At 38.6% G+C, this 14,713-nt stretch overlaps 2 protein-coding genes across 5 annotated transcripts in view; both read left to right on the top strand.

The window, feature by feature from the left end:
- The window catches only part of LOC137955905 (uncharacterized), a 39,287-nt gene extending 33,897 nt beyond the window's left edge, over positions 1-5,390 (top strand). For all 3 annotated transcript variants that reach the window (XM_068803114.1, XM_068803115.1, XM_068803116.1), the window contains exons 11-13: positions 493-698; positions 3,217-3,418; positions 5,087-5,390. In XM_068803114.1, the coding sequence (XP_068659215.1) occupies positions 493-698; positions 3,217-3,418; positions 5,087-5,139 (461 nt within the window). In that variant the 3' untranslated portion in view covers positions 5,140-5,390. The remainder of the gene's footprint in view (positions 1-492; positions 699-3,216; positions 3,419-5,086) is intronic.
- A 3,201-nt stretch (positions 5,391-8,591) lies between these two features.
- Positions 8,592-13,884, top strand: LOC137955500 (tubby-like F-box protein 3). 2 transcript variants are annotated; one of them, XM_068802469.1, is made up of 7 exons: positions 8,592-8,858; positions 8,962-9,710; positions 10,833-10,920; positions 11,031-11,160; positions 11,885-12,064; positions 12,438-12,917; positions 13,368-13,884. In XM_068802469.1, the coding sequence occupies exons 2-6, from the start codon at positions 9,360-9,362 to the stop codon at positions 12,907-12,909; spliced, it is 1,221 nt and encodes a 406-aa protein (XP_068658570.1). In that variant the 5' UTR covers positions 8,592-8,858; positions 8,962-9,359; the 3' UTR covers positions 12,910-12,917; positions 13,368-13,884. The 2 variants fall into 2 exon arrangements, with proteins under 2 accessions (XP_068658570.1, XP_068658569.1); XM_068802468.1 differs by having other exon boundaries at positions 8,941-9,710.
- The last annotated feature ends 829 nt before the right edge of the window (positions 13,885-14,713 follow it).

The following is a 14,713-nucleotide window of genomic DNA, read 5'->3' as shown; positions in this document are numbered from 1 at the left end:
ATTCGATCCTCATAGGATCATATAATCACATAGTAATTGCTTGTAAATAGAAGTATAAGCCATTAACCCTTAGGTTAAGGTACAATAGAAAGAAAAGACGAACTCGGTGGGGAAGAAGTTGACCTCCATCTCTATTTTATTTAGCCCTTACATAGGGACGTGTAAGTAATAGCCAAAAAAAAATCTGAAAATTTCATATTAACGACCCCAACTCCATACTATAAATCTAGGACCTTCGGGCTACATTATTACAGATTTACCGTCACTATGAAATGGCTAAGACACCCCTGACTTCTAACAATTTTTCTACAAGCAGTAACTGTCATGACAAAAATGTGATTTGAATCCATGCCCTTTTTGGACCTGTTGCTGTCTAACTTTTAAAGTTCAATTTTTTAGTAACTTCTGTTTATCCGTTATTATACACTTCTTAAACTGTTATGCACCACCAACATATTTGAGATCTCTAAATGTAATTGTAAACAAAACCAGGTTCTCCATTACCTCTTGCAACCAAAATATACCACTCAAAAAGAAATCATCTCCGCTCTGCTATTGGACATCTTTATAATGAGGCATTGCAAAAAGAGCTTGGCTTTGGTTCCCTAGGGACCAAACAAGGCGATTCCACACCCTCTTCTCTGTCTGCATCTGCTGATCTGCATGGGGCAAGGAAGGATGATATGGATTCACATAAGGTTTGTCTGTCTTCTTTGTTCCCCCATTTATACCCTTTTATATTCTTTACTGAAGTCCTCTTCCTTTCATGTTAACATAATAAATGCTTCTGTGTTAGAAGTAGAACTTTGGTTATGGGACATATTGTTAATTTTGGTTGGCATTACCTTCTTCCTTTTTTATGTAGAATATGCTCTCTCGTTTTGAATTTATTATCACAAATCACTGAAAGGTCAGGCAAGTTGTTTCCGTATGGGATGCCCATAGTCGACCACTTATGCAAACTCATCAAATTTTAGGAAATTTTATTATCATATATGCATTTGGTTACTTGTTTCTTGTGTTTGTAGGCTTAATGGTGCGAAGAACTAATTGTAGCTTGTTATTTACATATTTGATTCTCCTCAGAGTTGAATTCCGGCCTTGATTATGTTTATGAATATTACACAATATTGGCAACAGAATTATTTTTATGTCATTTTCAAAAAAAAAAAAAAAAAAAAAATTTTTAAATGCTATCACTTAACAACAATTTTCCTACATTTTCATGTCATGATTATTAAGAGTCATTCATGGATCATTTCTTTGTGATGATTGAGGGTTATTTATTATTATATATTTTTTTTGAAATGATGCTGAATTTTATTACGAGAGAGCTCAAACGAGCAAATTACAAGGGGGGAAGCCTTCCCAAACAATGAAAAATTGCTGGAAGGTTCCGAATTTTGACAATTTATCAGCCAAAGAATTGGCTGATCTGGGAACGAGGTTCCAATTACAATGAATGGATGACACAATGCCAACAATACAATCAGTGGTTGGCCAGTGGTGCCAAGGGGGGGAGCTATCTTTGGAACACCAACTGATGACAGTCTTTGAGTCTCCTTCGATAAGCAACCTGCCATGAAGACGCTCTTTGAATATTTGGAGGTCGAATAGAAGAGCACTCACTTCAGCAGTATTTGAGTTAGCAATACCCACCGGCTTAACATAGGATAGAATAGGGGCTCCATTGCTATCTCTGAAAACACCACCAGCTTCAGCCGGCCCAGGACAGCCTAAAGCACTGCCATCAAAATTGAGTTTGATGCAGTTGCAAGGGGGCGGATCCCAAGTGGCCATAACCGGATTCTTGCAGGGGCCCGCCATATGAGCAATCAAACCCCAATTTTCTCGAAGGGAAACACCCAATAGAGAGGCAAACTCCTTCCTAGTATGTAACGAACTCGAGATAAGGCCCATTGCCTGAGAAGCTGTATTATCCAGGAATGCTTAAAAAATGGATTTGCATGTTTTAAACATGTTAAAGATGCAAATCACCTATGGATCCAAAGCTTTTGAAGAGAATAACAAACGCTCATTAAATTCTCAAGTGAACCTGCGGTGGGATATTCACCCCAGTCAAACAAGCCATTATTTTGCCCATCTACAAAAAGCTGACCCAACGATCATGGATGATTGTAAAGTGATTTATCATGCGTAACGGGCTATAGTACCCTAAGAAATGACTTATGGATTGGGAGTCAAGACTCAGTTAAAAATCCCTGCCTCCCCCTTTTTTTCGACGATTGCAAAACCTGATATATAAAAACTAAGAAGAGCTTACAATCCCTAAAAAGCCTTGGAGTTGAATCTCCGGTTATTTCGCTTGAGTCATAGGCACCGTGAGACATGCGCAAGACATGCCAAGAGAATTATCCTGCCTAACCTAGGAAGGCGGATCCCCATAACCATCTCATAGGTGCCAAAAAGGTCTTGATGAAGCTATTTGAGGGTTATCTTTTTAGAACATTAATTTGGGAACTAGTGAACCTTAGAATCTATGATTGACTAAATGCTTTATAGGATTAACATAAAGAATACATTCCTTATTGCAATTGGTGCAATTACCCCTTGTATGCTATTTGGCTTGTTCCGAGCTTGGGGCTGGACTTTTAGCTGACCCAGTCAGTCAGGCTCAACTGTGACCTTCAGTTGTAAATACATACATGAAATGTAATAATTATGGATAAAAAGAAAGAGTTGACTTCATTTAACAGGAAAAGCTGACTCAGACTACTCGTTTGCATTGTACATGTGATGGTCCATCTAGACAAAGTAAATCGACGTTTGTCTTTCAAAAAAAAGAAATTTTTACTTGAACCCTTGTCCCTGAGTATTCAATCTGACCTGACTCTACCTGATTCATAGTCAAATTTGGACACCAGTTTTGGTGTGATCATGTCACTGCCTTGATGCTGAAAATGTTGGTCAAATCAATAAAACCAAGTTGCCATCCACTAATAGCATCAACTTTTATTGCCCACTGCATCCTGGGTAAAGGGACCTGCGAGTGACAGAAGATTGGGCAAAATTGAGGTTCAAAACACTGTCAGTTTTTGCTTCTCAGACTATCTTTTATGTGAATGAAGAGATGGCACCAAATTTATGGTTTCCTCGAAGGCATGGTCTCCCAACGTTTATGATATTTTTAAATTTTGTCACCTGTTAACTTAAGATACTGCCCCAGTTTCTTTACATTTTCTTCTTGTAAGACAGAGTGATGCAGGTACAATCTCTGTTCTGAGAAAACCAGATCAGATTTTAGCACGAAGTTCAGAATTATGTTTGGGGGCCTCGGGGGGATATCCAGCAGTAGCTGTAAGCGTTTCCAACCAGTTCCAAGCTGCTGATGCTGCTCCCAAGGGAACCATGAAAACAAGATATCTTGCAACTGCATACTCTTTCCCTGGAAACTCTGGTAGTTACAGCTTTGGCATATTTCCTTATCATGCTATCTTCCATTCTCTGCAAAATAAAATTCTTGCTGATTTCTGTGAAATGAATGTGCATAAAAAAAAAAAAAAAAAAAAGATGATTATTATACCCTGTATGTGTAAATACTTTTGGTTCGAAGCCAATCTGGTGATAATGTCTTGGGGCTAACAAACAGAAAAAGATAGTAATAAAATCATAAGGGACGTAAGTGAGGTTTGGGTAAAGTCATGAGGAAAAAAAAAAGAGAAGAATAAGTTGGAAACAGAGAGATTACAGAGAACTGTGAAGATTAAGAGGCAAAGGGAAGGAGGGAGAGTATCTTAGCTAGACTGCTTAACCTTGAACTCTTTGTATTTTTTATAATTTTAACTCTAATAAAGAATATTCAAGTTTAGGGTGGCAATGGGTTGGGTCAACCTGAAGCCATCTAGAATTTGGTTGAACCAATCTGGTTCTTTTATTAAATAAGTCAAAAGTACGGACCTAAATCCTGGAGATTATGGGAAAATCAGAATTAAAATTTACAAAATAATTGTGACAAACATAGAGGAACTCTATTAAATGAGAGAGATTAGTTCCACTACAAGATACCAAATATATTACTATATAAAGCTTCTTTGGATTTTGCTCAATTTTCATGGTAGAAGAACAGAAAGAGGGATTAGGTTTTCTATGTATAGAAAAACTCAGTAGTTATTAAACTTAAATACATGAGTTTTAATAGAGTTCTAGACAATTATAATAAGTTTTTTTATATATGTAGAAATTGCATTTGATTTATTTCTATGTCAAAATATGTTTAGTATAGTTACAATTTTTTACTGTTGTAGACTTCTAATGAAAATTTTCTTATTAATGATTCTATCACTAATTATACAAATACTATTGAAAGCATAATTAGTACTGCAGTAGCTATTTATTAAGGGAAAGCAGACTTAGATCTTATATTCACCATATTGTGTTCATTTCTTACTGTATTTCTTTTTCTTTATCAAAAGAGGGGGTATTTTTACTTGATAGGTTCACAGATTGTGCCTATACCCAAACCCAATTCAATTATTCAGCGGATCACCACCTCTAACCTTTCCCCAAGCTGTTTATTGCTCAGGTAGGTTTTGGGTTAGATGACTCTGGTTCGGTTGTGTTTATTAGGTTGGGTCCATTTTGCCACCTACCTAGCAAGAGGGTAAATCTGTATCTAACTGCTACTTTTGTACTTCTGAACAACAAAAATATTTTAAGAAAATAATGAACAGAGAGTAGACTTGACCACTATAAAGAAAGAAATGGTTCCAGACCTCAAATATAAGAAAATGTAAGAAAAAGAAGACCCTGAACAAGGAATATGTTGTGAACCTCATTGAAAGCATATATTCAATATATATGTTTCTGTAAGCAAACATCCTTTTATAGTTCTGTTTCTTTTGCTCTTCGTGCTCTTAGATATTCTCTTCTGAATCTCTCATCATTTAAAATATAAAAAAAAGTAAAGTGTCGACTTTCATGTTCTTTTGATCTTACAGAGAATAATCTAGTGCTTAGTACTCTTTTCTTTATACCTTATTGTTATGGGTTGTTAGTGGTAGTTTCCGTTGTTATATTCCCTACAATGAAATGTTTTCTGTGGGTAAGTGGTATTCTGGTTTTGTAGGCACGACATTGGGATCTGTACAGCAGCCTAATGGAAGTGTTTCGGTTATATGAGGACATGCAACATTTTCATTTAGGGCAAGATCCATAATATTTTTTGTTCATTCTAGCCTTTCTTCTTGATATCCATTTAATTGGATCTGCTGAAGTCCATTTTCCTAAAACCCAACATGAAAAAATACTGAAATGGTTACCAAGAGCTGTATTTATAATTTTATTTATAGGTAAGACAGTCTTTTATTTTTTTCTTCTTAGTTCCATTACCAGATACAGCAGAACTCACTCTATCCGGGTGCTTCTTGATCCTTTTTTACCAGCAAGAGTTCACTTTTCTGTTCTCGTTTTCTGTCTTTTTCTTTTCTCTCCCCTTTACACAGCCGAAGGGATGGGTTAACTTCTATTGAAACCTGAAGCATGCAATCTGAAGACCATACTTAATAAGTCCGTGGGCTGCTTATCTACTAACTTTTTCTATAATCTTCCTGGACATCATTGTTAAACTTCGAAAACGTGTGTCTACCTGCTCCGAAACGACAAGAACGAGCTTGCTGGAAACGACTAATGATAAAAATTGGAGCTTTTCAAAGGAGTGGGTGCTGGTCATTGACGATACACCCGATCTATGATTGATATATGTATTGTGTTAATCAACCTATACGGGATTTCAAGGGTCTTAAATCCTATAGATGATACCAAAACTTCCACTTCTTTCGTCACTTTCTTGCCGCTGGCGGACATGAATCTTTCCCAACCTGTCAATCTGCAAGCTTCAATTGAACTGAACATGGAAGCTTCCCCTCGAAGACTCACCATCTTTCTCATGGCACATTAAAGACGTTGCACGATTCCACCCCAAATCCGGTCCACCCCATTAGACAATAAGCAGAGTGGGGGGCACATATCCCTGTAAGAGACAGCAACTACAGGGGCTTTATTCCCAGAGGCGTTGACAGCCTTATCGGAAAGAGAGATGCCACCAAACTTTACCCGAAACCTGTAGACAAGATTATAGAGAATTGCTAACAAGTCTGCCCGGTGCTTCTTATGAAATCTTATCTTGGGTCAATTCAGCTTAGCCTGAATGAATCACCAACAGATACTATGATCCTCCTTTTGTTTTCCAATTGCTACACGGGAATCCGTTGAAACCAACCACGACGAGTCCACTTAGATGTAACATTGGAGAAAACAAAACGGGGAGCGGCGAAGGTGAAGCGTTTTTTTTTTTTTTTTTCAATAAAGACAACCAACCACGACGAGTCCACTTAGATGTAACATTGGAGAAAACAAAACGGGGAGCGGCGAAGGTGAAGCGTTTTTTTTTTTTTTTTCAATAAAGACAAGCACTGGTTATCTTTTGGGATTCCTTTTCCTTTTAATGCTTATTTTATACTCTTGCGTATTATCTGTTTGTTTAAATGCTCCCGAGAAGGGGCAAAGCCCTGCCGGGCAGCCATCATCATCACCATCATCCACTGCACAGTGCACACCTCCTTGTGGTGAGGTTCTTTCAGTCAATTCCATTCCCATCGGCTGAAACAATAAACAACTAAGCAAGCTCGGGAATCTTGTATGGGGGAACGGGAGAGATATCTCAGAGGCAATCTTGCAGGGTCTTTGCGTGATAATCTCCAGATGCCGTAAGCAAAAACACTAGTTTAAAGCTGCAGCAACAGAAGTGAAAATGTGTGAAGCAACAGAAAAGTGGGATTCTTAGCTTAATTAAGAAAAAACCGAACCCGAATTCCGAAGCATATCATATGATGATTCTGTAAGCTTTAAATTACTTGGGACAGACGCCGTGATCCTTACTAATCGACTGGTTCGGTAAAATAATGGCGTCAGTGGCCTGCACGTGTTGAAGGGGAGCGCAGCGTACTTGGACAAATCAGTGAAGACACAGAGACCCACAAGAGCTGTAGTGGACGCAGGACGAAGGTGGATGGCACTGTCTGGAACACTGCTTTCGTGGGTTCCATCTTCGAGTGAATTATTGAGTTTCCTTTAACTTTTCCAGCGCCATCGGATTGAATAGGCCATGGCCTCGCCTTTTCTCCGCGTTAATTATTAACTGCTTGAACAGAATTAGCGGAACATCACTCCAAACTGTGTTTATTTTACACACAGAAAGGAAACTAAATTTTTCAGTACAGATTACACTATTTCTCTGTAGTTGGAGGTAGTTTTCATCAACCTTTGCTTTTATGTGACTTTAATGCATTTTAATGAACTCTGTGAGTTCAATTTGAAACAAAAATAACGCTTTTTCACTTCAATTTGTTGCTGCAAATAATAACTCAATTGGCCTTATTTTACAAGTCAATTAGGTGGGAGCAATCTTACCCAACTTCTCTCTCTGGAAAAGCCACCCAAGTCTGGTGTCTTTTTTGTTCCCTCTTCTTCTACACTTCACATCATGGTTGATTATTGTCGACAACAGCACCAGACGGGTTTGCCTCCAACTGGATTCATATCTCTTCAATACTGCTTGCACGGCTTCCAGCTTCGTCGCCATTAAGAGCTGGGAAAAGGCAACTACCAGATTTCCTGAGACGATAATTGGGAGACGGAACTGTTCATATAATTGCATTTGCATGCTTCGATTCAGCTTAGAAAACCCAAATAAGCTTAATGATTCCATCACGATTAAAATCACAGTAGTAGAGAGATAATAACTATAAATTTTCTAGTTTTGGTCCAGTCTAATCAATTCATTATCATGGTTTAAAACGGGGAAAAAAGAGTGGTTGGTTGTGTTATTGTAGAGGATTTGGTTAGAGTTTGGGTAGGGAGCAGGCAGAGGTCCCATTTATTAACAAGGATGAGTTGGTCACATCTATTGCCACATTAATATTAAAAAGGATTGATTGGTTTCCTTGTCATGGTTTAGAGGTACATTCATATACCAAAAAGCCCACCATGTGAACTCCCATACCCTTTAGCCAACACTTGCCCCTCCCTCTAATAAATCTTTTAAATGATTAAATCCCCACCACTCACATTTGTTCATTACATCTACACATCTGGACATAATCGAGCATCATAAGAGTCAATTTGTTTCAGAAACTCTTAGAAGTCTTCACCAAATCTACACCAATAGAAGTCACATTTCTAGAATAGTTGACCAATGCAAATTGGCCCATTTTGATCAACCTTCCACGGCAATCTACTCCTTTTCTTTCTAGATTGTTCAAATCAACTCATATGTCTCCATGATTTTCTCTCTTGACCACCAATCTTTTCACCTTAAGCTTTACATGTTCATTGCACACACCTTAATCTTGGAAAATGTAGGAAGAAGAAGATAAAAGCGCTGCGTGGCATTCGTGTAAATTTTGTTTATAACAGTGGCATTTTTCAGGTATCCATGGGTTTCACCGTTGCCCGCGGACAAAGGCGTAGAAGCATCGTGGAGGCGACGGCCCATCAGATTTTTTGTTTTTTCAGATAATGATAAACAAGGTGATTAAACAGAATTCCTTATTGTCTATTTCTCGGAGGAAAAAAAGCCCCCAGTGCCGGCAGAGAGAGAGAGAGAGAGAGAGAGAGAGAGAGAGCGAGCGAGGGACAATTTATCAACCACCCGCCCAAAAGCGCTAATTTCTGTCATTTTTATGGAGTTTTGTTCTGTACATAGAAGATTTTTTTTCTCAGGCCAATCTTCGCTTTCTGAGAAATAAACGTGCCGTCTGTGCTCGGTGGATTTGTCGCAATGTTCGTCGTTTTGGGCTTCATCGGAGCTTTCAATTGATGTGATTTTTAGGTCTTCTTGGGTAATATAGTCTGTGATTTTATTTTTCTCTCTCTTCAACCTTTGAGGATTTGGGGATCTGATAAATGAGACCAATGTTTTAGTGTTCCTTTTATTTAAAGCAGCGGATTCCTTGGAGCTTATCTTAAGTCGGTTCGCTTGGAAGCCTTGAAGCAACGGATCGCTGAATATTTCTCTCACTCTTTAGTGATATGAATCCTGTCGGGTTCGGCTCATATGGATGCGCTAGACTCTGGGGGTTCTGAACTTCTCAGCTAATCTTCTTCTATCTCAAACCTGTTGTTATCTCTGGTGGTTCGTGATTTTTTGCTGGCTCTTATGATTATTTGTCAGTGGGGTTTGTTTGTTTGTTTGTTTGAGGATTTGAAGCTCAAACTGGAAAGGTATTCAGTGTGCAAAATGGCTATTAGTCGCTCAAACGACTGTGAGAAACATCTTAGAGCATTATGTCGTTTTGGAAGGTCTAAGGATTTATAGACGGATCAAGGAAGGAAGGATTTTTATGCAACTGAGGGGTACGCTTCACGACATGAAAGGAGAAACCGGAAGCATTTCAAGGAAGGGGATTGACGTGAAGATTGGCTACAGCCTGAAGTCGAGATCTCATCGTGTAGTCCATGACAACGCGACGCCTGTGATTGATGGTTTAAAGCAGAGTTGCTGGGCTAATATGCCGCCGGAGCTCTTGAGGGATGTGCTTATGAGGTTAGAGGCGTCAGAGAGCTCGTGGCCCCCGCGGAAGCATGTTGTTGCTTGTGCTGGAGTTTGCAGGAGTTGGAGGGATATCACAAAAGAGATCGTCAAGACCCCTGAAATATCAGGGACGTTGACTTTCCCAATCTCGCTAAAGCAGGTTGGAGCTTTTAGGTTTTCCTCGAAATCATTTTATTTCATTCGTTTGCGCCGATATATGTATTTTTGCTGCATCTGCATTTTCATATTTGGTTTCTAAGTTTCTTCTCTATTGTGCTCAACTCATCTGCATTGCTTCCTTCTTTCTCTTCCTTCTTCTGTTTGGTTCTCATCTGTTACCTTTCGGAATCTTGTCATACAAGAGACTGGAATCGTTTCTCCTAATCGATGCACCTAATATTTAGATGCATTCTGCCACTGTTAGGGATATGATTGATCTCCGAAAAATCTCTACTCACCGACCTCTGTATAACTTCACTATAACCCCCTTAAGAAGTGTAAATGATTATGTAAATTGATCAAGGCTGCTAAAATGACACTGTTGTCTGTCAGATTTATAGTTAATGAGCATATTACTTTGAAAACAGTGCAAATTCTTTTATAGAAAAGCTGAAAATCATCATTGGCAGATTCCTCATTAACTTCTGCTCATCATTTCCTGTGAATTGATTCAGTCACAAATAGAAGGGTCGTTGGAACTAGGATCCCAGACACTGCAGGCAAACTTTCGTCAGCTTTGAATTTGATATGTTGAAGATTCAACGATTCTCATGTTGTCAAGAAAACTAGGATCCCAGACACTGCAAGAAACTTTCGTCGGCTTTGAATTTGATAAGTTGAAGATTCAACCATTGTCAAGAAATTCAATTCTCATGTTGTCAAGAAATTCATTTCTTGAGTTTCACTAAGAAGATGCTATTATGCTGTGGTTGTGTGTTAAAGTAGGATAAAAACTGACGTGCTAAGGTCACAGAGCCTATTGTATTCGCATTCCTTCTTTGTTTATACATGCTAAATCATCTTTGTTCATTTTGGTGGGATTCATGGGAGGATAGTTACAACAGGCAAAGTTATTATTGTTCTATCTGAAGCCTGGAATTGCAAAGCAATTTCTCTTAGTCTGCCAATTTTTGTTCTTTTTTCTTGAAAACTGGTAAGTTTCAAAAGAAAAAAGAGATATGAGATTAAGAGGGGAAGAAACATTCATGCCCAAGCTGTTCAAATTTGAGTTTTTGTTTAAATTTCATTATATACTTTTCTAAATCATCATACTATATTGCAGCCTGGCCCAAAGGACACTCTTGTCCAATGTTTTATAAAGCGGAATAGAGCAACTCAAACTTACCATCTTTTTCTGGGATTGACTCAAGGTATGTTTTGTTTATCTATCAAGTTTCACTACTGGTTTGCTTCTATAACACTTTCCATGTGCGCCCATGTTTTCTTAAAGCTGATTATCATCGACTGTTTCATTGAATAGCTCTAACTGATAATGGGAAGTTCCTGCTTGCTGCCCGCAAGTGTCGACGCCCCACATGCACTGACTACATCATTTCTCTTGATGCTGATGACATGTCAAAAGGGAGCAACACGTACATAGGAAAGTTGCGGTGAGTATCAATACATAGGAAAGCTTTCATATAACATTCTTAATTAATGTAGATGTTACAAAAATGAAGCTGTGATGAGTATCAGTCAATTTTCATCCTCATCATTTTGTGTTTTAGTACCTTATAGGGTTTTGCTGCCGTAAAAGAATTAAATTAAGTGCTCTTTTGACAGGACTTCATGCCAAGATTGAAGTCATATATCACAATTAAAACAATTAGACTGGAAGGGGTTTAAGCTCCACAGATTACATTTTATCTGGGGACTTGAAATAATGCATTATTTCATCATTTAAAGCTTCTTCCTAGTGTTTTTGTAGAATGTCTAGGGTATGAAGCGAGTCTCTCACATGACTGCTTTTAGAATCTTACTCAGTTGTGGTTTTGGTGTCTGGTGGAAGGCCATTACTGGCTTTAATTGTCTTTCAAGTTAGATAAGAGGAATGTTTCTGAAGATATTCAAAAATATTTTAGTATTGAACGATTGGATTAGAGTAAGCGCTTTTTTCTCTTTTTGGTCTATGGAGCTTTTGAATATGGTTAACCTTGGAGAAACAAACTGCATTTGTACGTAAAATATCTTATCCCGTGTATAGTGAAGTCGTGCTTTGTCATAATACTTTAAATCAACATAACTGGTGGGTATTAGATACATGTGAAGGAAAACACAGCAAAAATCAGAACTCGTCCTCCATGTCCTCATGATGATCTTGCCTTTGTTGGACAGGTCAAACTTTTTGGCGACCAAGTTCACAGTATATGATGCACAGCCACCACATGCCGGAGCTGCAGTTTCAAAAAGTCGTTCCACTCGCCTGGCAGCCTTGAGACAAGTCTCCCCTAGAGTCCCTGCCGGCAACTACCCAGTTGCTCATATTGCTTATGAGTTGAATGTTTTAGGATCCAGGTGAGCCTCTTTTCTAGAAGGTGCCGTGTTTGTTAAGACATTTCCTACGATGCTTACAGTATTAGAAAGCTAAGTGCAAATGACTTTTTTTAATTGACAGTTGGTTTCCAAGTATTGCACCTCAGAAATTATTATGGCCTCATTGTGCACCTTGCAAACTGTTTTACACAATAGTTTTTATTTTTAATTTTTTATTAGCCCATTTTCTGAAGTAGTAAAAAAATGCTATGGACTTTCTCACAAAAAAAATGATATGGTGGACTTTCTGCTATTTTCTTTTGTTAGACATTTCCATACTTTTCTTGCTATTAGGAGAGCATATTTAGATTGATTAAAACTCAATGCTTATACATTCGCTGTTAAAAAAAAGCAGGGGCCCAAGGAGGATGCAGTGTATCATGGATTCTATACCTGCCTCTGCAATCCAGCCTGGGGGAGTTGCTCCGACCCAGACAGAATTTCCTCTCAGCAGTCTTGATTCCTTCTCGCTCCCATTCTTTAGATCGAAGTCCACTCGCTCAGAAAGTCAAATATCTGGACCTTTGACTGGTGTTCAGAGAGAGGGAGCTCTGGTGTTGAAAAACAAGGCTCCAAGGTGGCATGAGCAGCTCCAATGCTGGTGCCTGAATTTTCGAGGAAGAGTCACTGTGGCATCCGTGAAGAACTTTCAGCTGGTAGCTTCACCAGAAAATGGGCCAGCTGGGCAGGAGCACGAGAAGGTCCTACTCCAATTTGGAAAGGTTGGGAAGGACTTGTTCACCATGGATTATCGCTATCCAATCTCAGCTTTCCAGGCGTTTGCTATCTGTCTAAGCAGCTTTGATACCAAGATTGCTTGTGAATGAAGCAACCGGTAAAAGCCTTTCCTTTTCTTAGAGCTGTATCTGATTGGTTAGTATTGTTATTGGCAACTAGAATTCAATTCTTATATCAAATTGTTTGGCCATTTGATTCCCACCAACAGACTATAGGACTTTGGTTTCCTTTATGAATCTGTTTGTCCACCTCTTAGAAGTCAACTCTGATGATTAAACCTATTTAGCTAGAGACTAAAGCTTTTGAATTTGAATTTTGAACTTTGTTTCATGCAAAGCACAGAAAAGGTTTCTGAGTGTTCTAATATTTTCAAGCTTTTCATCATTTTATTTTGCCCCATTTCGCCTGGATATTTGTATATTGTAGTCGGTCAATCATGTTCAGGTGTCATAAGTAGCTGGATTGTGTATGCCTCACGTTCTTTTTATTCCTCACTCTTTGGCTTTACCTAGTAACGTGACCTTGCATATCCTTTGCTCCATTTCAGTTTCTTGAGCAAATCCTGAGAAGAAGCCTGCAACTGAAAGCATGCCCATTCTATACACATTGCAGATAAGAAAATATTTCATTGGGTAAAGCACAAGGATTCAGGAAGAAGAAGTGCAAAAGCAGTCAGTTGCATTTGGGTTTGACCACAATCTGGTTGTCAAAGCCTACCTCTTGGTATAAAAATTTTCTGCTGTATATTTTTGAATTGTGTACATAGTTCTTCTAAAGAAGATTGTGTTATCAGTGAGTAGGCGTTTTCTATGTATTCTGATCAACAAATTTGAACCTTTAAAATTACTCAGGAAATGAACAGAAAGGCTGAGTTTACAAGTGTGACTTGCAGGGCCTCTGTCATTTTCCTTTTGCTTCTTCCTTGAAAAGACGATACGTGGCTCCCTATTTGTTTCACTTTTTGTTGAGTTGCACATTTGTATTTTCTGCTGCCAGGCGCTTGCTTGTAGTTTTCTGTATTCTCACTACAATTCTCAAAGAAATGGCCTGCATGTTAGTGCCCACATGATAACTTGTCTGAAGCTATTGTTGGGTTACTGTAGCGTAACAAGTTGTGACCAGAGGGAAAGCTACCCGACTAGGTGGGAATATATTCTGTCTGGGAGCAATTGTTTGCTAGTGGTGACCCGAATGTATCAACTTACATCCAGTGCCATTGTCAATCTCAGCTGGGTTTAAGAAGCTAGTGGGAGGTCCTTCACCCACTTGGTTGGTAGACGAAAGGTCAAGAGGGATGATATTCCAAAAGAAGAGAAACAGCAATAGAAACAGAAGCAGAGGGGCTGAGGCTGACCTCTAGGTTGGTAGACGCTTTGTCATTGAAGATGCTTGTGTTGTCAAAAGTGGTTTTGGATGTGACTGCGGTGGTCGCGGAGACTCTGTTACCACCACTATTTACGATATTTTCCCGGGCTACGGTGACCAATCACTGGCTTCTCTTAGGTCTGTCCGTCCGGAACAATTTGGATGTTCATAGGTTCCTCTACTAAGGGGGCATTGAGTTAGGCGGAGCCCGGATCTGTCTATCTTCGATTGTGTTCGAGCCGAGCCCGAATTTGTCCATGTTTGAGCCGAATTTGATTTAAATTTATTGAGTTCGAGCCGAGCTTTCAGTTCAGTTTTAGCTTCAACATATATTTAAAATTTTTCAGAAAATATATATATAATTATGTATACATATTATATAAAATTGGGCATAACCTTTACATAAAATTGAGCATAACCTTTACATAGAATTGGGCATAACCTATATATATATATATATAATACATATATAAGATTGGGTATGACCTCTACTTAAAATTGAGCATAATCTATGTATATAATACATAT

Source organism: Aristolochia californica, unplaced genomic scaffold (assembly GCF_029961685.1).
Source record: "Aristolochia californica isolate CCGP_79_NKW_82.1479 unplaced genomic scaffold, dmAriCali1.0.hap1 SCAF_2, whole genome shotgun sequence".
Taxonomy (NCBI): Eukaryota; Viridiplantae; Streptophyta; class Magnoliopsida; order Piperales; family Aristolochiaceae; genus Aristolochia; species Aristolochia californica.
Note: the sequence above shows the minus strand (reverse complement) of the source record. Positions and strands in the feature narration are given on the sequence as shown.